Genomic DNA, 24,658 nt, shown 5'->3' on the forward strand with positions numbered 1-24,658 from the left:
CGAACCCAGGACTTTCTTGCTGTGAGGCAACAGTGCTAACTACTGAAAATCTACAAAACATATCTAGCTAGCTAATTGAACAAACTAACATACAGATTTTAAACTAGCAAGCCAGTTAGCTAGCAAGCTAACTTTCCTGCTAATTTACAAAACATATCTAGCTGGATAACTGTACAAGCTAATTTATTAACCCTAAATAACTAGCTGGTGGAACAAGTTCATTTACAGACTTTAATTAGAAAGCCAAAACCCAACTTGCTAGCAAATGGAACAATCTAAATTAGACATTTTAAATAGCTATCTAATTTTATATTCTAATTTACACTTAACTTGGAATTAGACATTTTCTTTCTGCTAGCATCGAGTTAATGTTATTAGCAGGAGTGTAAACGGTGCAGAGAAACTGTTTCCGTAAAATGATGGTTACTATGTCAGAATCTTACTCGATGAAAAGTAGAAGCAGGAAGCCGAAAACTCGAGTGAAAGTCAAAAATTATATTCAAAAGGAACTATGCGAATTTACAGATTTTAACTAGCTAGCTAATTGAAAAATCTGATTCACAAGCCCTAACTACCTAGCTAACATTCCTGCTAATTTACAAAACATATCAAGCTAGCTAACTGAAAAATCTTTACAAATTATAGCTAGCTAGCTAATTTCCCTGCAAAAAAAAATATCAAGCTAGCTAATTGAACAAACTATTTTATCAACCTTAAATGGAACAAGTTAATTTGCAGAGCTAATATATCTAGTTGGCTAATTTACAGATTTTAACTAGCAAGTCAGTCTTGCAAAAAACTAGCTAGCCAATTTTCCTGCTAATTTACAAAGCTAATTTATTAACCTTAAATAGCTAACTAATGGAACAAGCTAATTTGGAGATTTTAACTAGCTAGAGTGTTTTAATATTCTGTGTTTCTGTGATTTCTTGCAGGTCCTCCAGTAAGTACCTCACTCCTCTATATCCTGTCTGTCTCTCACTCACTTCCTGTAGAGGTTTGCAGAGTGTGTGTGTAAGAAGGTAAGTGAGAAAGAGAGAGTACACACACACACACACACACACACACACACACAGAAACATACACACATACATACACAGAAACACACACACACAGAAACATATATATATACACACACACACACACACACAGAAACATACACACACGCACACACACACACAAAACATGCTGGAACATCTGAAGAAGTTCCCACAGACAGTGGGAGGGAGAGAGAGAGAGAGAGACAGACATTGAGTGACACAGACAGAGAAAGAGACAGGCAGAAATAGAGAGAAAGAGAGAGAGAGAGAGAGAGAGGAGAATGAGAGAAAGAGAGAGAGAGAGACAGACATTGAGTGACACAGACAGAGAAAGAGACAGGCAGAGAGAGAGAGAGGAGAATGAGAGAGAGAGAGAGAAACAGACAGACAGACAAAAAGAAAGAGACAGACAGAAAAAGAGACATAGACCCTGAGAGAGAGAGAGAGAGAGAATGATAGAAAGACAGACAGAAACAAATTTATACAGGCAGACAGAATGAGAGAGAGACAGAGAGAGAGACAGACAGACAAAAAGAGAGACATTGACAGAGAAAGAGAGAGAGACAGACAGACAGAGAGAGACAGAAAGTGAGAGAGAGTTCATTGTGATACTCGCGTTTTCATTTATATTATTTATAGTATATAGCGGTTTAATGTTATATGAGCGTAAATAAACACGCCCTCCCTCCTCCTTTTCGCTCGTCACTCAGAATCACTCAGATTTGTTAAAACTTGACCACTCGTCTGATCAGTGGTCACATAATCCACCTGGTCATTATCGTATTCTGATCGTCTTTTGAATTTGTACAGGGGAAACCTGGACGCGACGGCTACCCGGTAATTTCCCTTCACTTCCCCTCCCTCTTTTTTCCCCTTCCTAGATTATCGTTTATTCTCAGTTTCGAAAAACTCTTTTTCCTGACCTTCAGCCTTCCTGCTGTTTTGATCTCGCTTCTTTGCTTGGATTCTACACTCTCTGTTTCTCCCTTTTTTCTCCTTCCTCTCAAACACTTGGATTTTTACATCCAGCTCCACCTGGTCAGGGTTAGTTACTCAGCACACAGGAAAAAAAAGGAAAAAAGCCTCGTCTCAATGACTATCAGGGATGGAATTTATAACTAAGTAAATAAATAACAAATGCTCAAAAATAACAATAAATTAAAACAATTAAATTAAACAAAATTAAATAAAAATTCAATCAAATTAAATAAAGTTAAATAAAAATTAAATCAAATTAAAATTTAATTAAATAAAAATTAAATTAAATTAATAAATAAAAATAGTTGGCATGTTAAATCCTTAACGCTGAGATGTTAAACAGTCATGTTATATATACATGTAATAAAATATAGTGTATGAATATATAAATTACATTTTTATTTCTTGTTAAATCTTGTTTTATTGTATTATTTATTTATTGGTTATAATGGAATGGATTTGGAAGGGAAAAGTGGCTAAATTTACTTTCAGTGAAATATTTAAAATAAATACATGAATATAATGATATATATATAAAATATAATAAATGATCTATCTATCTATTTGTCTGTAATAATAATAATAATAATATAAAAATAATTTTATTTATTGTATTTATTATTGTTATTACTATTATTCTTATTCTTCTTATATTAATAACAATATAAATTGTTCCTTTTTATTATTATTATTATTATTATTATTATTATTATTATATTTTTTATTAATTAAATGTAAATAATTGACTCAATCTAGCTTGTTTTTTCTGGCTGAATTTATGTCTCGCTTTTATCAGGAAAATAGTTTTAAAAAACACACACAGTTACGTCCCTGCTCACCCACAACATTTACATTTTTTATTATTAATATCCATTAATTAATTCATTAGATTTGTTAATATTTACATAAAACCCTGGATCCGATCTTCCCTGTGTTTCTGCTTAGCGTGAAATGACGGTCCGTGTGCTCCGTTACTCCGTACTTCTGCGAGTGTCTGATGAAGGTCTGATGCCCTCTAGTGGCTGTGGTCAGTCTTGAACAGAGCTCCAGGAGCAGAGCGGTGTATCAGTGTGAGTGTGAGTCAGAGAGCTCCTGTGAGTCTGAGACGAGACGCGATTACACGACTTCCTGTTGTTCGACACTGAGTGATAGAGCTCACGGCTAGTTAACGGCAGGTCTCGTAACTCCCCTGAGGAGAGCTGATTGTGGGTGTGAGAGCAGACAGAGTGTTTGTTTGTGTGTTTTTTTCTGACCAATGCTCATTACAGCGTCGTCTCTCTCACCAGCTGGTCTTCCGTGTGTATCTGTGTATCTTAAGCGTGATGAGTATCTGTACACTGCTCCTGTGTGTAAATATGATAACAAGCATCGCGTGATACTCTTTCCCTTGTTAGCGTTATTCTGTAGATTGGGATCAGTCGGGGCCTGACACACTCACACTGACACACACATTCACACACACTCACACTGACACTCACTCATACAAGTGGAGAGATTTGTGTTTATTGAGGGTTTTTAAGCAGCGCCGACTTGCTAAGTTTCCCAGGGTCTGCCTCGTTCTCATTCCTGCCAGGAATTTACCTCTGAATAATTACTCACAGGTGTGTGTGTGTGTGTGTGTGTTTCACAAGAAAACAAGCAAAACAAAAGGACTCAGCTAAATATCAGCGGGTATTCTGAGACTATTAATACTTCCTGAATACTTTAATTCATTTTTATGCTCTGATGCATAGAAGTACACTAGAGGGAGGGGGCATTTATTTTTTGCTGTCATGTTTGGGCTTCACTTGTCCACTTAGACCAAAGCCCACAAAGCCACTTAGCTCAATGCTGCACTTCTTTTTCTCACTAATTACTTTTTTATTCATCCTATGAGGAAGAAATTTCTATACAGATGGGCATGGTCTCTTTCAGGTTGACTCCTCCCCCCATCCACAAGGCATGAATACTCATTGAACAGTTTGAGGAGATCGAAAACTGATGCTAATCATATGCAACAACTTCACGCTCACTACATCTGAGATTGAGGACTTGTGGGAGATTTAGGAACAGACATGTCTTCCATGTCATGTCATCATCATCATCATCTTCATCATCATAACACCAAATGTTTTGGAAAATATTCTGGAAGAAAGGTGTTTCTTAATGGAGATTAGAGAAGAAGCGATTCTGGAGACTCTTGGTGATCTAGAGGTCTTAATTACACTATACACCTGTACACCTGCCCGTTCATGCTGTTATTTAATCAGCCAATCACATCACAGCATCACAATACATACGTTAATGCACATACAGATGAATAGTTTTAGTTAATATTTACATACAAATTCCCTCCATTATGAATTTGTTGACAGATTGGTGGTGTGGGTGGTCTGTTCTATTTTTAGCCCAAGCTTGGTGGCACGACTTCCTGTGAGGATGCTTGGCTTGGGTCAGTTCTTTGTAAGCAGCCATACAGTTTCCATACATTGTGAATATTGCTCATATTTTTGGGCGGCTGGCACAGATTATCTGCATATTTCTTGTGGGAAAATTCGTTTCGCAATACAAATTTCCACCTTAAGAACTCACTTCCAGAGCCGATTAAATTGCAGAGGTTCCACTGTATCAGAATGTGAGAAACATTCTATCCCAGGGATCGACTACGGTTAGTCCCAGTGCTTTTCTTGTTTAGAAATATATCCCGATATTCTGCACACATAATAAATAGTCCTTACAGTTTCTAAAAACATCCAGTTCTGAAGAAAGAAACGTCTTGAGCTGACAGGAAGCCTACGATAAATCATTTTTTACAGCAACGTTGAGCAGAAAAGCATCACCAAACACATTAAGGTGGATGAACTACAACAAGACCAGGACTACAGTGGACTCAGACTCAACACTAACCATCTGGAGGGAACTGGGAAGGAATGTACGTCCTTTATGCAATCGCAAGCACTTAGCATCATCTGAAAATATTTTTCGGACAGATACTCAGCTTTCTCCGCAGCGTAAACACTGATGGGGTCTGTGTTTTTGTGCCGCAGTGCCAGCCTCCAGTCGTGTTAGAGCAGATTCAGCAGATGTGTGTGGAAACAAATCTTTTTAAATCTCTCAGCCAGGCGCAGCGAGGCCATACGCTTGCAATTGCTCGCTTCTTTCCGGGAATCGTCTGCCTTTTAGAAACATTCCTTTTTCCAAACTAATTAAGCATTAAGTATTTAGTAAATAAAGTAAGCTTTATTTCCTCAAAAATAAAGCCGTTTAGTTAAGACAGGATTTAACCTAAAACAACTTTCAGCTTATGTAATGGAGTTCAGGTCATTGTTTTAACTGGAACTGTGTCAGCTGATGGGATTAATACGGTAATTGGGTTAGAAATCCGACATGTTTGGTTTGAGACAGAGCATGTGTGTGCTGGTGTGTGAAAAGTACATACAAACGGCATTGCATAACTTTTTTAGTGTGTGTGTGTGTGTGTGTGTGTGTGAAGCTGCGCACATGTCAACTTTGAGTAAAGACCCTCATCAAAGTTAGCTCAGATTTTTATATCTTAGAAATAGTAAATTATTTATTTATTCATGACTCGTTCTTCGATTTTATGACGAAGACATCAATAAATTCACTAGTCTCAAAAATTCATGCTTATACCACCAACACCATCACTGTGTAGATGAGAACCAGCCCAGCTGTACCTGTGGAGTAAGAAAAGTAGCTCTTGATGTTTTGTTTTTAGGAGATTTTAGATTCAGACTACTGACGATTCGCATGATTAAATTTGGCAATGTTTTACGCCGGATGCCCTTCCTGACGCAACCCTCGCTATTTATCTGGGCTTGGGACCGACACAGAAGTCACTGGACTGTGACCCACATGGCTAGATTTTTAGGAGATTTTAGAAATTTGTTAAATGTTACCATTATCCATTGTTTGAAATCTCTCACAGGAATAATGTGAAGAGTATTTAATGTGTTTCAAAGATGAGCTTTTCTTTAGCAAAAATTACCTCAAGAGATTGATTACTGAGTCATTTTTTGAAGAAAACTCTCATTTTCAAAAGTTTCAAAAGTATATTGCCAAATGTTTTGGGACGCTACTCCAATTCATTGAATTCAGGGGTTGGAATCAGTTCCAGTGAAAGGAACTCTTACTGCTTCAGCTTCATACCAAGATATTTTGGTCAATTTCATGCTTTGTGGAAAAAGTTTGGGGATGACCCCTTCCTGTTCCAACATGACTGCACACCAGTGCACAAAGCAAGGTCCATAAAGACATGGATGAGTGAGTTTGGTGTGGAGGAACTTGACTGGCCTGCACAGAGTCCTGACCTCAACCCCATAGAACACCTTGGGATGAATTAGAGAGGAGACTGTGATCCAGACCTTCTTGTCCAGCATCAGTGCCTGACCTCACAAATTCACTTCTAGAGGAATGGTCAAAAATTCCCATAAACACACTCCTAAACCTTGTGGAAAGCCTTCCCAGAAGAGTTGAAGCTGTTATAGCTATAAAGGGCAGGACAACTCCATATTACATTCATGTGCATGTAAAGGCAGCTGTCCCAAAACTTTTGAAAATATAGTGTATATCCAGAGGATATAAGATGTAAGTCAGCTCTCTATTTAGGCTTTTCTGTCATTAAAAAGGTAACATGATACAAGACCACAAAGTGTCTCATGAATATAAATCTAAAGGTTGTATATTTGGGCTGTTATGAAAAATTCCACATAAAAACAGAGCAAAGGCTTTTTCACCTCCTGCCAAACATCAAAAAGAGAAACTGGCATGAAAACGGTTTTCTTTACTGACTTACTGGCCTCTCGCTTTTTTTCATCTGTGCCAGCTATCAAAGAGACTTTCTGCTGTTAGGGGAAAAAAAAGAATGTCATGTTTCACAAATGATTTTTTTATGTATTTGGACCGTAACACAAAGCAATAAACAATTTCCCCTTGGGAAGTGAAGGTGGAATTGAAAAGGATGGGATTTCATAGGCATTAGATCCAGATGCTTGGTCTTTTTTTTTCCCGTCTCCCACTTACCGTAGTCTCACCACAAAACCCTTGCTGGGGTGCGATTGTGGCTTTGAGGTTCCTTTGGTCAAAAACACAAGACGTGAACAGAGACGGCGATCGTTTGGGTTCCCATCAGTTCAGGTTTCTAACTCTACTCAGAGCACTGATCAAAGAATTTGAAGTATTCTGCACTCTGGTCACCACATCCCGCTTCAGGACAAAAGAGACCAAGAATTTAGTCTTCATTTCATGATAATTTGTGAAAAAGTGTAACTCAACACATTGAGGCAATCTTAGCAATCATGTAACATCTTGTATGAACTGCGCTTAACACTTATCCTTACTATACAGATAGTTTACTTCATTCAAAGTTCAACCCAGCATTATTGATGAGAATCAGTAATGTTATTTCAAAATGAAGGAGAATAACGTGTCTGCAGCATAAATACCAGGAGTCAGTGTGTCTTATCAGGTTAACACAGCAATCATTTGGGTAGCAGCCAATGACGGAAGATCAAAGTGATCCCAAAATTCATGTGCAGCATGTTTTGGACCAGGAATGATAGGTAGAAAAAAATATTTGGAAATATTTTGCTTACAAAAGTTTGTTTGCATGAAACCACTGATGTAAATGGCAGCAATGACATAAATGGCATCGGGGACATAAATGACATCAATAACATCAATGGCCTCAGTGACATGAATGACATAAACAGCATCAACGCCATTAGTAATATAAGTGACATAAATAACATCAATAGCCTCAGTGACATGAATGACATAAATGACATCAATGGCATTAGTGACATAAATAACATCAGTGGCATTAGTGACATAAATTACATCAATAACATCACTAGCATTAGTCACATAAATAACATAAATGGCATCAATGTTATTAGTCACTTAAATGACATATGGCATCAGTGACATAAATGACATAAATAACATCAGTGGCCTCAGTGATATAAATGGCATTAATGGCCTTAGTGACATAAATAACATAAATGGCATCAGTGGCATTAATGACGTAAATGGCATCAGTGGCCTAAGTGACATAAATGGCATCAGTGGCATTAATGACGTAAATGGCATCAGTGGCCTCAGTGACATAAATGGCATCAGTGGCATTAGTGACATAAATTACATCAATCGCATAAGTTACATAAATGACATAAATAGCATAATTGGCATTAGTGACATAAATGACATCAATGGCATCAATAACATAATTGACATAAATAGTATCAGTGACATTAATGACATCAGTTACCACACCTTCATTTACAATGTTGTTCAGTTTCTTCTTTTTGGTTCTCATCCATCCTGAAATTCCCTCCATAAATATTTACTAGAACATTAACATAGATGCTTAAGCCTTCACACGGAGAAAGTTCAGCCAGTTTTGACATATCAGCTCCGCAGCTTGGAGTGAAGTTGGGGTTACAGCTCGTGATCAGGCATGATTTATGCTCCTGGAGCACTTGAGTGGTTAAGGGTCTTGCTCTGAGACATTAAATCTCTATGCCTCCATCAGTAGCACAGGGGTCAGGTGCACCAGCTGCATTTAAGTTCAATCGTAAGTCAATCCCTAACCAAATATGTTGAAAGAAGTGTAAAACTAGTGTGGGGTAGAATTTCAGTTGCCCTACAGGCCTGGTTGGTGGAAGGGAAGCTTCCAAGAACAAATTAGGAAGAAAATGAATTCTCAGTGTAGCATTTATGTTAGATTGTTTTTCTGATTGTCTGGTCACTGTGATACGCAGTGAGCTATGACCACTTTAAAAACCGCTATGTGTCTGTGATGCAGCTGAAATTCTATACTAAGCTTGGTTTTAAACCAACTCCTTTTAACATATGGTTTAGGAACAACTTTAAAAGAAAGAAGAAACCTTTATTATTGCCACACAAACATAGATTATAGCAGATTTCTTTGCATATCCCAGCTGAGGAAGTTGGGGTCAGAGCACAGGGGCAGCAATGATGTAGCACCCCTGGAGAAGAGAGTGTTAAGGGCCTTGCTCAACTGCCCAACAGTGGCAGCTTGGCAGGACGAGGGCTTGAACTGCAAACCTTCCAGTCAACAACCCAGAGCTGTAACCATTTGCGTTACCACTGCCCACCCTGACACCCGTTTTCCTACAAACTACTAGCAACCTTGTTAGTAATGTTGCCTGGAGAGAAATATACATTTCAGCAGACTGTCAAGTGAAGCTCATCCCACGAGCCTGATTGGTGGCCATGGGGACATGACCATTTTCCCATGTTCCACATGACTAGATGTCAATAAAGTATCTGTGATGGTTGCTGGCTATCAACAAATCATTGCCTTCTTCCATACTTTTGGCCCGTAGTGTAGATTAAAAGATTAGAAACAGCGAGGCTGAGTGGAAGTACAGAGTTGTGCTGAAGGCAAGGTCGTGCTCTCGGTGTAATCAGGTTTCCAATCCTGTGCTCTTGAGGCCTTAACAGAGACCAGTTTCAGCTGGAATGCTTGAGGTCCCAAACCCTTCCCTGGATTGAATTTGTAATTTTCAAAGGAGGAAAAAAGTTAAGTGCTAACAATGGACAGAAGACAGAGAAGCAATTATTCTATTTTCTCAACTCGCCTCATGAGGTTTTACTGGTAATTTGAACCCCGTTTTATACCCCTTTTAGAACATGTGTTGTAAAACAGTGAGTTTTTGACATTTATTTCTTAGATTTTCTTCAGAGGTAATAAGGTCTGTTATGTAGACAGGTCTTATCTTTGGAAATCAGGAATGTGCAAACTAATCATAGCCCATGACTGACAAACAATATTAAAGAACAAAGCCACATTTAGTACATGACTTGCGGTTGGACGTGACTCCATTCTTTGTTGTTTTTAAAGCCTTTAGACAGTTCAGGGTTGAGGTTTAACACATTGTTGGTCTCAAATTCATGATTGCGGTTGAAGTTAGTAATACATTTTGTAGTTCGATACTGATTGTTATCGGTGGAAGAATTTGCTTTAGGCCTGGAACGCTGGTTTTTCAGGATTTTCATGCTTCTGACATTCCGGATCTATGTTTTGGTCAGTTTGGTAATTAGTTAATGAGCTGAATCAGAAAACATTTAAACCCTCCAGACCACTGAGCTTCCAGCTTTTGATTTGGCTTAAAATCTGCCCTTCATAAACATTAGATATTTGTTGCATTGCTTAAGTATTACTCTGCTAATAGCTGAGATTCTTTGAAGTTGAAACACACTTCAACTCCAGTTGTCAAACTGTGATTAGCAAGTGTGCCGTTATCTCGCTAGCAATGTATCTATGTAGCTAGTTTGGTTGTATATTTCTTCTAAAGGGCCATTATTAGCAAGCTGTCAGCAATGTAATTGCACCAATTCCTTATAAAGCCAATTTTAGCATAATATGAAGCAATTTTAAGAAATATTCAGTTTGATCAGCTAAAGGAATTGATCTCTTGTAAACAGACAAAGACATAGTTTGTTCATTCAAGACTGGTCATCTCTCAACTGCCTATCATAGGGACTCTCTAAAAATTCACCATATAGTAGCTTATAGCATGAGTCACACATCCTCCTGACCTATTTTGTTCAAGCTACATTGTTGTTTAATGTCAACTTGCACCACCAAAATCTATGATCATAATCCACTTGTCATGCTACCGGTATCATGAACTTCTCAGAATCATTTTTAGAGATAAGTTTTAAATCTCATTATATTTTTGAGACTTTCTCCATCAGTGCTGAAATGATTACCAAACCAAGCCAGTAGCACATATACATATCCCATCCTGCTTAGCGTACCTCTGGGAGGTCATGTTGTGTCAGACATCATAAATCAATCTGCATTTCTGAGCTTGAGATTCATTTGTCTCTGTTTGGGAAAGACTGGTGTGACCTCGGTGTGCACACCAAGGTTACTCATCATGACTAGCCACCAGGGAAATCAGGCAACTTAAATGTTCCCAGATGGACCTGACACTGAGGCAAACGTGCATGAGCCACATTCACACATCCACATTCAAGACCAATCCACACCATCCTTACCATCTACGTCTGGTCTGGAAAGAGGGGGTTTGGTCAAATAAGGAAGAACATATCATATTACACAACTTCAAGAAAGTAAGATTCCACCCCTTTGTATATTAACAATAAGTTTATAGCTCCCTATACCCCAGATTCTCATCAGTACCACTTTTTACCCCACAGCTAACCATTTGACCCATGAAATGGGGTTTATGGTGTCATTCTAGTGTGTATCATTTTTCTCTTTTCCCACTTCTGCTCCTGGTTTCCTAAATTCAAGAGGCCATACCTCAAAGGACTAAAAAAAATGACCATGCAATATAAATATACTATGTACAGGTCACACAGGTCAAAGGACATCTCTGCTAAGCTTCTTCAGACACTCCACCATTTCTACCATCATGCCTCATGGAGCTTTTGAAGTACTTCTCCAGAGGGATTTTTAAAATTCTTTGTTTTAAAAAAAGTCCAAAGGGGGTTATGTGGGTGCAGAAAAAGTACACAAGTTTTTTGAGCGAAGCTGAATTCTGACATTTTCAGGGGTTTTTGGAATTTGGATCAACTTTGAAAGATGTTTTTGAGCCAGGAAGCAATCCAGAGACCTGGTGCTCTTGGACTTGTCTCAGGCTTACTGGAATTTGTACTTGGCTCCATCTTGGTCTTGGGCATCGGTTTCATTAAATATGGGCTCGGTCTTGACCGAGAGTTTGTAAAAAATAATTTTTGTGTTTTCTTTTCTTTATGATTTCAGGAAGTTTGACAAGATTCTATAAAATTCAACCTAATTATTGGCGCAGTGCAAGAATGAAGTAAACAAGGCCAAGGCCTTGAAAGGGAATGGGTTTAAAAGGGAACTAGCTAGTCCTGCTCTTAGACTTGCCTTTGACTTGACAGATCTGGTCCATAAGTCCCTATGTGATGGAAGCTTGGGGTGGTGTAACACGCTCGGAGAAAAGCATTATCTGCCTCCTTCTGAATACATGAACTCACAGATGCCCATGATTGGCTAGTCTTGTTGTGGTTGACAGGAGAGAGAGAGAATACCCCTCCCACCAAATTTGGTTTTCCTGGTCTTCTTGGCCATGGATGAGTGTGGCATTATCAGGGTGAAAGCTTTCGACCCCTGTGGAAGACCTTGTTAATATTTAAACCTAGACTTTTATAAGACTGGAGCTCATATTAATGGTGCTGTGGCATGGAAGCTGAGTGGGTACAATGTTAAATTTTAGCTCGGCGGATGAGACCCATGTAGATGATACTGATAAATAGCAAGACACTTTTCTTTTGAATACTTAAACCGTGACGTTAATATAAGAGGAGTTTTTTAAGTTCAGCCATCACACATGTCCCTTTCTCGGTTCACATCAAAACATTTAAGCCATATGAAATAAATTGGTCCTTAGATGTTTTTATGTTTAACACCTGCTAATAGTCAGCTCACTAGCACACTATAAAACAAGTTTCCAGTGTAGCACGGGCTGAACCCTACCGAATTTATTTCTCCTTTTAAAGAGGGTTCCAAGTGGAATACCTGTAACTATCCACAGAGCACTCGAGGTGCCATTTGTCTTCCAGCGTGCCTATAAAATTAAGAAGTGATATCATGCTGCGCTTACACTGAAATCCTGTTCTTTCCTTTTCTGTACTTTATCTCCTATCATTTCTGTGATTTATTATCCCGCACCTTCTCGTACAGCTGTATCTGCACTTTGTTCTTTATTGCCCCATCTTTTTGGCGAAGCCGCAGTGTCTAACCGTTCATTTCTCTTCTTCTGCCTTCTCCACACAGGGGCCTCTCGGCTTGGACGGTAAACCCGTGAGTATCTGTATCCAGCTTTGAGTGACAGCAGGAGGACGTGTGCATGTGTGCGAGAGTCTGGGAACAAGAAGGATCGCAGGATTCCTGTTTTATATTAGACAAAATTACAGTAAATGCTGATGGAAAACAGTTTGGTTTTTAGGAGATTATATTTGTCTCAATTATGGTACGTTTAAGATAAACAGAAGCAGTGCGATGTGCTCCGATGATTTAAGCAGCCGAACAATCGTTTCCAGGTTCCGGATTTTCAACGTTGACGACAGGATAGTTTTAGATTCTGCGAAACATCGACGTTAAGTCTGACTAGCATGCTTTTTTCACCACCTTTTCAAAACATGAAGGAAAAACACAGGTGCAGATGTGGTGAAAGCTAATACGGCAGGTTAATCGCTAGCCAGTTGTCAACAGATTTATTTCTTTCGGCAGAAACATAATAATCTACCAGTGTTTTATATACTTTTCTTAATTTATCTCATAGCACTTTCTCCCTTTTACACAATAACCACCGACTAGGGAAGGTGATGGCTAACACTTGCTAGCAAAGCAATCTATGCTACAGGTTCTTATTAAAAATCTTTTTTACCTTTAGTCATGTAGCTACTACTCTAGAAGTAAGATTAAAACAGGCAAAGTGATTGATTAGCTGGCGAACTTGAGCTCAGCACTGTCCCTGTGTAGCTAAGCTAGTGTTGCTAAGTCAATCAGCTTAATTCTTTTAAGACTTTTTCAAAGCTTTTTCACTTCAGATTACCTTTTAGGGCTCTGATGTAATACCTAAAGGTTTGTTTCGTGTAACAAAAACAAACCTTTTAATAAACCTAGCAACTACAGCAAATATAACAGCATTAGCGACTTCTGGGATTGCTTTGTGAGGAAAAATGGTGTTTTTAATACACAGGAATATTGCAGATTCTTCAAAATTAAGATTTACTTGACGTTAATACACCTAACAGAGCTTCATAAGGGATGGTTTGTCATCTGTGGGAAGAGATTAATACTCTTGTCGTGATTTAATTAATAAATAAAACATTGTCAGCTTCGGCAACTTGCTGTGAGTGTTTATGTTGCATGTAACTTTAGTCTTGCTAGCTAGCTTGATATTCAATGCTATAATATTATTTTATTAACCAATATAAAACATTCAGTGATTTTTGACATTTGTTTTTGTTCTTCTTTATCTGTGTCTTCTATCTGTTTCTCTCTAAAGGGTCCTCCTGGGCAAAAAGGAAGCCAGGTATGTTTTGTTGTTATTCCTCTATATGAGATGTGAGCTGTACATTATGGCATGCCACCCCTTGATTGCTTTTAACCTTCGTCGAACCCACTGGGCAGTTGGAAGGTGAATTTACGATACACCGTCTCTACACCCATCTGGTAGCTGTTACCCCGTACTGTGTAAATGAAGGACTGTGGTTTTTATCCTCTTTGTGGAGACGTCTGTCTACACAACATGTCTGTTTTCCCCACTTATTTATCAGCTATATAGCGACCTGTGATGGAAATAATGGATTACACTGAAAATAAAAGAAAGAAAAGTTTGTCTTAACCCTAATTCCTGTTCCGTCAGTGCCAGGAGAAATACACTTCTGTTCCTCCAAACACGATTAATCTGCTGCTTCAGGCTTGAAAGAGATGTCAAGCTGTTTTGGGTTTTTTTGCCGAAAGAAAAATCACAATCAATTTAGTTTCAACATGAATCTCAACCGGCTGTAGGTTCAGGGTTACGTCACGGCGCAGCATCTGACTGCATGAAGGTGACTGATGATCATCTTCTGCTCATCTGTAGCTTTGTGTGTTTTGATTTCCTCTGCAGATGTTCAGACTAGTTGGGTCACAGCTCCAGGGTTCCCGGCTTGTCATGAGTTTCCTTCTGGTTCTCTGGCTTCACTAAACTGCCCATATGTGTGAATGCGTGTGTGTGTGTGTGTGTGTGTGGTGCCCAGGGTGTATTCCATTCTCATGCTCCGGATCCATCTCCACCCTGTCTGAGATAAAGCGCTTACTACAGATGTAGAAATGAATAAATACCCTAATGTCCTGGACTGCCCTGGTCAAGTCACAATTAAAATGAGGATGTTGTTTTCTATACTGGTTTGGGTAGATCCAGTTGTGATGTGAAGCTGGAATATATACCTATGGGCAAATTAGAACTGATGTTCTGCCGACTGGCATGTTGGGAGAGTTGGGAGGAAACCTGAGAACACAGAGAAAAACTACTACTAATGGACATGCAGAGAACATGGGAAACTTTATACAGAGATTAACCTGAGCTCAGGATCAAACCAGGGACCATGGAGCTGTGAGGCAGCAACATTACACACTGTACCACTCCGAAGTCTGAAACATAACCAGAGAAGACTGATATTGTAAACTGATTCTGTCTGATTGTTATTATGACTCTGTGATTCAGATTCATGTTGTGATTCTGATTCCTTCTCTGACACTGTGACTCAGATTCTTGTTTTGACTCTGATTCTTATACTTTCACGGATTCTGACGCTGATTCTGACTGATTCTGACTCTGACTCCTATTCTTATGATTTCTCTGATTCTGATTCAGACTCTGATTTTAATGCCTGATCTGATTGCTTCAGACTCTGACTGATTCTTATTGTGATCCTTTTCTTATTCTGACTGATTCGGTCTCGTTTTCTCATCCTAATGCACAAAACTGTGTAAGAAAATGAGTTTATTGAACTGAGATCATTACAAGATATTACTATATACCAGTATCTCTCATCTGTTCTCCTCTTTCTTTTCTGTCTTCAGGGGCCATCTGGACCAAAAGGAGATAAGGTAAACTAGCACTTGCTTCTTCTCATCATCACATAACAATTTTCAGTTAGCATTACATTCTCTAAACGTTAACCTTCGGTTCTAAGAAGGTTCTATATTTAGCATAGCTTTATATAACCTATTGGAACATTCCTGCAACGTTACTATAACCTGGTTGTGGGAACCCTACTGCTTGTTAGTGTTTGTGTAACATGTAAAGCAGAAGCGTTAATTCCGTAACCTTTTTAGTACCTCGTGAATATTTCACGGACGTTCTCGTAACGTCGTCTATACGGATTAAGCCACGAGCGTAACCTCTCCCCACACGTTACACTGCCGTGCCGAAAGGTAATTGTCTCTCGTGCTTCACAGCAAACACATGTGTTTCCAAACTGTCTCGCAGCAAGTGACGCGGTTACTCTGTGCTGCCGTGCGTGCACACGGACACGAGAACACCGGGTGTCGGACCACATCTTAAAAAAAACGCAATAAACAAAAACGAGGCTTGGAATATTCTTGTTGATTATCTCTGGAAAAAAGCCACGGGAGCTTGGCCTTAATCAGTGTCTTCCCTGAACCATGGGACAAACTTCCTTCTGCTTTTATCTGCACGTCTCTCTGTTATTGTGAAAGTGACGACATTAGAGGATCAGGTTGATGAATTGACATACAAACACAGCAGGGCTTCATAATCATTCACTTCTTGTGTGTTTTTCTGTTTAAGGGTGACCAAGGAGAGATTGGGCCACGGGTAAGTTCTTATTCTCGTTAGTGAAGAAATCTCATTCTGATCAAATACAGTATGTACTGAATTAATTTCACAGAATATCCATTTTAATTGATTGTTTAATTATTTTTATAATAATAATAATAATAATAATAATAATAATAATAATAATAATAATTATTATTATTATTATTGTTGTTGTTGTTGTTGTTGTTATTATTATTATTATTATTATTATTATTATTATTATTATTATGGAATTAGTTCACATGCTGTATATGATTATGGTTTATCAGGAAATTGTCTTTCAAGTAAGTTAAAAAAATATTAGGTACTATTACATTTTTATTTTAAATTATGACTGTCTTCCAAAAAAAAATTGTGATTTTTTCTTCCAAAAAATAAAAAATATTGATCACTTTGTCAAAAAAAATAAATTTATGACTTTATCTTCAAAATATATATGACTTTGTCTTTGAAGAAAAAACAAATTGAAGACTGTCTTTCAAAAAAAATTGTTTTTGTCTTCCAAAAAAATGATGACTTTTCTTCCAAAAAAAAAAAAAAATGATTTTGTCTTCCAAAAAAATTTGATGACTTTGTCCTCCAAAGAAGTAATGGTGACTTTGTCTTCCAAAAAAATTAATGTCTTTGTCTTAAAAAAAAATTTGGTCCTCCAAAAATAAAATTGATTTTATCTTCTAAAAAAACATGACATCTTCAGTGATAATGTGGGTGGTGTCTCTGCTCCAGGGTCACGGCACTCACGCAGGCCTGTTCAGTAATCAGATTCCCATCAAGGTTTGTCTGTTCTCTGACTCCGAACACGTTCCTCTGAACCCTGCGTGAAAGAGCCGGCCGATTTTCCTCTTCTTCTTCACTTCATCTGACGTTCCTCAAGCACTTTGTCGAGGCTTTACACTCGCTTCTGAAACACAGATGATAGAGCTGTCCTGATCTTACTGCTCTTCTCTTCTCCTTCTCTTCTCTTCTCTTCTCTTCTCTTCTCTTCTCTTCTCTTCTCTTCTCTTCTCTTCTCTTCTCTTCTCTTCTCTTCTCTTCTCTCCCCTCCCCTCCCCTCCCCTCCCTTCTCTTCTCTTCTCTTCTCTTCTCTTCTCTTCTCTTCTCTTCTCTTCTCTTCTCTCCTCTCCCCTCCCCTCCCCTCCCTTCTCTTTTCTTCTCTTCTCCTCTCTTCTCTTCTCTTCTCCTTTCCTTTCTTCTCTTCTCTTCTCTTCTCTTCTCTTCTCTTCTCTTCTCTTCTCTCCTCTCCTCTCCTCTCCTCTCCTCTCCTCTCCTCTCTTCTCTTCTCTTCTCCTTTCCTTTCCTTTCCTTTCCTTTCCTTTCCTTTCTTCTCTTCTCTTCTCTTCTCTTCTCCTCTGGTTCTTCAGATGGTCTTCCCTCGTTACGATCACGGCTTCATCTCTGCTGACCAGCCCACTTTCCAGAGACGTATGCTGAAGGTAGCAGTAGTGAAAGGCATGCTCTGTTTACTTACACCTCCAACCTGCTCTGTCTCTCATGCTAACCTTATCTACATGCATGTGTCTCTTCTCTATGGCTTCAGGTTATTTTTCTTGTCCAGTTTAATCTAGCGGTGATTAATAGTGATGTGTGCACACAGTGGGCCTCGTTTATGAAACCGGATAGAAAGAGAAATCAAACAGTAAATCATGGAAAACAGGAGGCCCCTTGTGTGCAACTCTAACTAGTCCTTGTGAGTCATTGCTAACTTACCATGCAATGTCATGCACTACAACTGCAACTTAGCCAACGTCTCTATAATGAGAGAAAAACTTTGGCTTGCTGAAGTTCTTTTCATTCACAAATTCATTCTGATCTCATCATCATCAGGGTGATCAAGGCCAGGCCGGTCCTCCAGGCCCACCCGGACCCCCTGGACCAAGAGGTCCTCCTGGAAACACTGGGAAGGACGGACCACGAGGTCCTCCTGGAGAACAGGTGAGTGATGTGTATTCTTTAGTAATAAATGATTATAAACACCAGAGAGTGTGATTATAAATGATTATAAACACCAGAGAGTGTGATTATAAATGATTATAAACACCAGACTATGTGATTATGAATAATGTCCTTTCTACAGTCATATACAGTCAGCTGGAGTTGTGTAACCAGGAGCTCCTGAGCAACTCATAAATTATCTCAACATCTGAGTTCAGTATAGATTCAACACCAAACTCCTCCATGCTGAAGCCTTCAGATGCGCAATGATGGAGAACAGTGGTGGGCAGTCAGGGCCAGCAAGGCCTTCTCTGCTGGCCTAAACAGCAGTGATCTGAATCGCTGACTTGCATTTTAATATATTTAATATACTTTTCCATGAATGTGTATTAAATTATTCCCAATAGTCTATTCTCTACATTTACGCCAGTAGTGTATATTTATGATAAGAGTATTTATCCAATCATATTTCAGCTAGTGGCTGACATCATGTGTTGCCCGGCCATAAGGCCTTCAGAATTAATAGTGCAGGCGCCCGGAGCTTAAAATAAGTGCCAATGAAATCAGATTTCGAGTTGGCGTCACTGGGGCCATCTAGCAGGCATACGATAACGTCAGCAATTTCCCGTCCTTTGATTGGATAATTGGAGTAGTCATAGGCAGCGACCCGCCCATATACAGTGTTTCTATATTCGCTGCGTCTCATTTCGGATGCTGCGTCCTCTGGAGATTGCAGTTTGCTGCATACGGCATCAAGAATGTCTTTTTTGAGAAAAGTAACCGTAATAAAATTGACTATTCCTTGTGAGGTGTGAAATACTGTAGACTAATTTCTTTTTTTACTTTGTTATTTAACGGTTGATTAGTGTCTATTGCCGTGGCATCCAGGGGCGATTCTAGGATTTTCATTCAAGGGGGGCTCAGACCCCAATGAGGGTATAATAATAAAAAATAAATAAATAAATAAACTTATTGCAGCATTCCACTGTATTGTATAGATGTGTATAACATTTGAGTACTGAACAAGTCTTCCTGATCTCACACACACACACGTCCTCTGATCCTCGCTCTGCAACACCGCGGTCTGTGGATTGAAGAACATGCTGAAAGACGGGGTTTTCATATGAAATTTAAAGGGGACTGAGGTGATCTCGAATTTGTGTACAGTTTATGGAGAATCGCAGAATTTTAGGAGGGCGGAGTAGAAAATGGCCTAGCGGCGTCCATGGTGGTGTCATAATGATGGTATAGAGGTGGATTAATTCAGGAAGGACACCAGTGAAGGCCTAGGTCTGAAATGCACGGCCCACCACTGATGGAGATACAGCGTACATAGAACGGTCACTGACATACAAAGAGCTGGAAATAATTCAACACTGGATGATCTTTAGACTTAATGACCAGCAGTGTCACGGGCTGGAAAGGGAATGGATGGACATCTGCGTCGTATGAAAGGTTCACGTAAAAGAACAAAACAAGCAACTGATGCATATTTCTATAGGAACGTGAACATGGCAGCAAAGAATGGAGTGTAATAAAGCCTGTCATAATTGAAATCATACCCAGTTATGATTATAATGGACGCAGCTGGACTTGCACTTGTCCTTGTGCCACACTTGTTCTTGCACAGCTCGGGATTTTAACTGCGATGTATTAATGCGTTCGGGTTCGAGCTTTAGCGTTCCGTCTTCTGATGTTTGGTTATAAAAGAAAGAGAAAAAAATCTGCACTTTCTCGTATAACCCTAAAAAACAATAGGTTTTATATGTGGTGTAAATTCTTTACAACGTGCTCAGAGGGGAAAAGTGTGATGCTGGACTCCACATGGACAAATATGCCTGGTCATTTTTCCATGGATGAGGAGCAGAACACAACGATTTACAGCCACATTATCAGCTGCTTCTCAGAATTAATAGACGAATAAATGGATGAAGGAAGAAAGCGGATTGAGAAAAGCCACTCTTTGCCCTTAGTGCATCTTGAGCGCAGATGTTTTTCGGTCAGTGTTTCTGCTTTGTTATGTCGCCCCCTAGCTTTAGTCAGACGCTTCGGCTCCCTGAAATAAAGACGACGCAAAACTGAATGTTTTCATCGTCATCGCTCCAGTTTATTATTATTCTCAACCAGAGATGTGAGAACAGACCACAGGAATGATTAAGTGTCTGTGATCCGTCTCTGCTAGTGATATTTTCTTATATTTAGAAGGTTCAGGTGATTTTTTTTGGACCGTAAACAGACTCCCAGCCTCGATTAAAGTGAGGAGGCAGGCACTGAGGATGAGGATATGGATGCTGTACATGAGTCTTAATGAACCGTGAGCTTTATACCTGAGCGCTGACTCACACCTGAACGTAAAATGTCTCTCTCTCTCTCTCTGTGTCTTTCTTTCGCTCACTCGCTCTCTCTCTCTCCCCTGTCTTTCCCCCGTCTCTCTCCTCCCTCCCTGTCCCCCGTCTCTCTACTCTCTCTCTCTCTCCCCCATCTCTCTCCTTTCTCTCTCCTCCTGTCTCTCTCTCTCTCTCTCTCTCTCTCTCACACACACACAGAAAATCTCTATGTATCTGTATATGTTTTTATCAGTGTATTGGTTTTCTTTCTTTCTCTCTATCTGTCTCTCTCTGTCTCTCTCTCTCTCTCTCTCTCTCTCTCTCTCCCCGTCTCTCTCTCTCCCCGTCTCTCTCTCTCTCTCTCTCTCACACACACACACACACACAGAAGATCTCTATGTATCTTTGTATTTGTTTTTATCAGTGTATTGGGTTTCTTTCTTTCTCTCTCTCTGTCTCTCTCTGTCTCTCTCTCTCTCTCTCTCTCCCCGTCTCTCTCTCTCCCCGTCTCTCTCTCTCTCTCTCTCTCACACACACACACAGAAGATCTCTATGTATCTTTGTATATGTTTTTATCAGTGTATTGGGTTTCTTTCTTTCTCTCTCTCTGTCTCTCTCTCCCCGTCTCTCTCTCTCCCCGTCTCTCTCTCTCTCTCTCTCTCTCTCTCACACACACACACACACACACACACACACACACACACACACAGAAGATCTCTATGTATCTTTGTATATGTTTTTATCAGTGTATTGGGTTTCTTTCTCTCTCTCTGTCTCTCTCTCACCCCCATCTCTCTCTCTCCTCTCCCCTGTCTCTCTCTGTCTCTCTCTCCCCCATCTCTCTCTCTCCTCTCCCCTGTCTCTCTCTGTCTCTCTCTCTCTCCCCTGTCTCTCTCTCTCTCTCTCACACACACACATGCACACACACAAAATATGTATCTTTGTATATGTTTTTCTCAATGTCTGGGGTTTCTCTCTCTCTCTCCCCATCTCTCTCTCTCTCTTAGGGTCTCCCTGGAAATGATGGACATAGGGTCAGTGTTCTGTCCTCTGTTTAATCCTATTGTACATTCAAAGTCAGCTATCAATGTTGATATGAAATCCACCTCTCTCTCTCTCTCTCTCTCTCTCTCTCTCTCTCTCTCTCATACACACACAGGGATCGAGTGGTTTACCAGGTGATCCGGTAAGATACCTAAAAATCCAAATCTACTCAGAGAACACTCCTTTGAGTTTACAGAGAGAGAGCGAGAGAGAGAGAGAGAGAGAGAGAGAGAGACTTTGTGTGTTTGAGTTTGTGTGTATACGCATCCTTGACCTTTAGTCTTATGTACTAAATTCAAGCCTTGTGTCCATTCGAGTGGAACATTTACAATGGAACGGGGTGTGTGTGTGTGTGTTTGTGTGGTGTGTGTGTGTGTGTGTGTGTGGTGTGTGTGTGTGTGTGTATTGTGTGTTGAAGGATACACATTAAATCAAGGGGTTTTGTGTAAACTGATTCTTGGCACAGCATCGATATGTCCTTTGTGTTCATGCGTCTCTGCCTCACATTCAGGGAGAAGATGGTCATCCAGGTTCTCCAGGCCCACAGGGACCCCCAGGGTCAAAGGTTAGAGCTTTCACACTTTTTAATCCCATGACACACACACATATACACACAATATTTCTATAACTACATTAACATTAGAAAGCAATGAGGATTAAAAGTATAAAAAAATTTCATCCAAAAATAAATCAACTCCAATCAACACAATTATGAAGTTTTGCATCAGGATGAACACACAAATCCCATATCCAAGCTTTTTGCAAATAAAGTTACCAATCTGTCCCTTTCCTTGTCACCTTTGTGGCACCATGAAGACCTTTTAGTACATTTAGTACTGTTTTACCTGGAAATGTGTATGTGATGTCACTTTAATGAGCTTCGAGAGTAAATCTTTACATCATAGTCTCTCAAACTCTCATTGAGTTTTTTTATAAAGCTGAAATGTACAAAATTCTTCATGAAAATTATTCTTCATGATACGACCCCAGTGACATGGAGACATGGGGACGCTGGGGATGAGGTAGCTTAGTGGTTAAGGAGTTGTGTTACTGATCAGAAGGTTGTGAGTTCAAATCCCAGGTCCACCAAGCTGCTGCTGCTGCTGGGACCCTGAGCAAGGCTCTGTTGTTTAAAAAAATAAGATAAAATGTAAGTCACTATGGAGAAGTGTGTCTGCTAAACACCTGTAATGTAAATGTCTGCAGGGAGAACGTGGGGAACCGGGAGCTAAAGGTGACCGAGGCATGGATGGCCTCCCGGGCCTTAAGGTAAGCTTTCGCAAAGATCTGCTCAAGTCTTTATTATTATACATTAGCGATACATTTCCCTGCAAAAAAAATTAAATGATTATAAATGATTATAAACACCAGAGAGTGTGATTATAAATGATTATAAACACCAGAGAGTGTGATTATAAATGATTATAAACACCAGAGAATGTGATTATAAATGATTATGAACACTGGAGAGTGTGATTATAAATGATTATGAACACCAGAGTGTGATTATAAATGATTATAAACACTGGAGAGTGTGATTATAAATGATTATAAACACCGGAGAGTGTGATTATAAATGATTATAAACACCGGAGAGTGTGATTATAAATGATTATAAACACCGGAGAGTGTGATTATAAATGATTATAAACACTGGAGAGTGTGATTATAAATGATTATAAACACTGGAGAGTGTGATTATAAATGATTATAAACACTGGAGAGTGTGATTATAAATGATTATAAACACTGGAGAGTGTGATTATAAATGATTATAAACACTGGAGAGTGTGATTATAAATGATTATAAACACTGGAGAGTGTGATTATAAATGATTATAAACACTGGAGAGTGTGATTATAAATGATTATAAACACCAGAGTGTGATTATAAATGATTATAAACACTGGAGAGTGTGATTATAAATGATTATAAACACCAGAGTGTGATTATAAATGATTATAAACACTGGAGAGTGTGATTATAAATGATTATAAACACCAGAGTGTGATTATAAATGATTATAAACACCGGAGAGTGTGATTATAAATGATTATAAACACCAGAGAGTGTGATTATAAATGATTATAAACACCGGAGAGTGTGATTATAAATGATTATAAACACTGGAGAGTGTGATTATAAATGATTATAAACACTGGAGAGTGTGATTATAAATGATTATAAACACTGGAGAGTGTGATTATAAATGATTATGAACACCAGAGTGTGATTATAAATGATTATAAACACTGGAGAGTGTGATTATAAATGATTATAAACACCGGAGAGTGTGATTATAAATGATTATAAACACCGGAGAGTGTGATTATAAATGATTATAAACACCGGAGAGTGTGATTATAAATGATTATAAACACTGGAGAGTGTGATTATAAATGATTATAAACACTGGAGAGTGTGATTATAAATGATTATAAACACTGGAGAGTGTGATTATAAATGATTATAAACACTGGAGAGTGTGATTATAAATGATTATAAACACTGGAGAGTGTGATTATAAATGATTATAAACACTGGAGAGTGTGATTATAAATGATTATAAACACTGGAGAGTGTGATTATAAATGATTATAAACACCAGAGTGTGATTATAAATGATTATAAACACTGGAGAGTGTGATTATAAATGATTATAAACACCAGAGTGTGATTATAAATGATTATAAACACTGGAGAGTGTGATTATAAATGATTATAAACACCAGAGTGTGATTATAAATGATTATAAACACCGGAGAGTGTGATTATAAATGATTATAAACACCAGAGAGTGTGATTATAAATGATTATAAACACCGGAGAGTGTGATTATAAATGATTATAAACACTGGAGAGTGTGATTATAAATGATTATAAACACTGGAGAGTGTGATTATAAATGATTATAAACACTGGAGAGTGTGATTATAAATGATTATAAACACTGGAGAGTGTGATTATAAATGATTATAAACA

The 24,658-nt window shown here is 38.8% G+C and overlaps 2 protein-coding genes across 2 annotated transcripts in view; both read left to right on the forward strand.

The window, feature by feature from the left end:
• Positions 1-1,018, forward strand: part of LOC131357519 (collagen alpha-1(XXIII) chain-like) — a 108,898-nt gene extending 107,880 nt beyond the window's left edge. Inside the window, exon 4 of the mRNA XM_058396506.1 lies at positions 936-1,018. Coding sequence (XP_058252489.1) covers positions 936-1,018 — 83 coding nt within the window. The remainder of the gene's footprint in view (positions 1-935) is intronic.
• Positions 1,019-1,844: 826 nt separating this feature from the next.
• Positions 1,845-24,658, forward strand: part of LOC131357958 (collagen alpha-1(XXIII) chain-like) — a gene marked incomplete at its 5' end in the record, with an annotated part of 38,709 nt that continues 15,895 nt past the window's right edge. Inside the window, 11 exons of the mRNA XM_058397382.1 lie at positions 1,845-1,877; positions 12,814-12,840; positions 14,051-14,077; positions 15,613-15,639; positions 16,343-16,369; positions 17,734-17,805; positions 18,197-18,304; positions 21,639-21,665; positions 21,791-21,817; positions 22,187-22,240; positions 22,882-22,944. Of these exons, the coding sequence (XP_058253365.1) occupies positions 1,845-1,877; positions 12,814-12,840; positions 14,051-14,077; positions 15,613-15,639; positions 16,343-16,369; positions 17,734-17,805; positions 18,197-18,304; positions 21,639-21,665; positions 21,791-21,817; positions 22,187-22,240; positions 22,882-22,944 (492 nt within the window). The remainder of the gene's footprint in view (positions 1,878-12,813; positions 12,841-14,050; positions 14,078-15,612; positions 15,640-16,342; positions 16,370-17,733; positions 17,806-18,196; positions 18,305-21,638; positions 21,666-21,790; positions 21,818-22,186; positions 22,241-22,881; positions 22,945-24,658) is intronic.

The sequence above is a fragment of the Hemibagrus wyckioides genome, linkage group LG08 (assembly GCF_019097595.1).
Source record: "Hemibagrus wyckioides isolate EC202008001 linkage group LG08, SWU_Hwy_1.0, whole genome shotgun sequence".
Classification (NCBI taxonomy): domain Eukaryota; kingdom Metazoa; phylum Chordata; class Actinopteri; order Siluriformes; family Bagridae; genus Hemibagrus; species Hemibagrus wyckioides.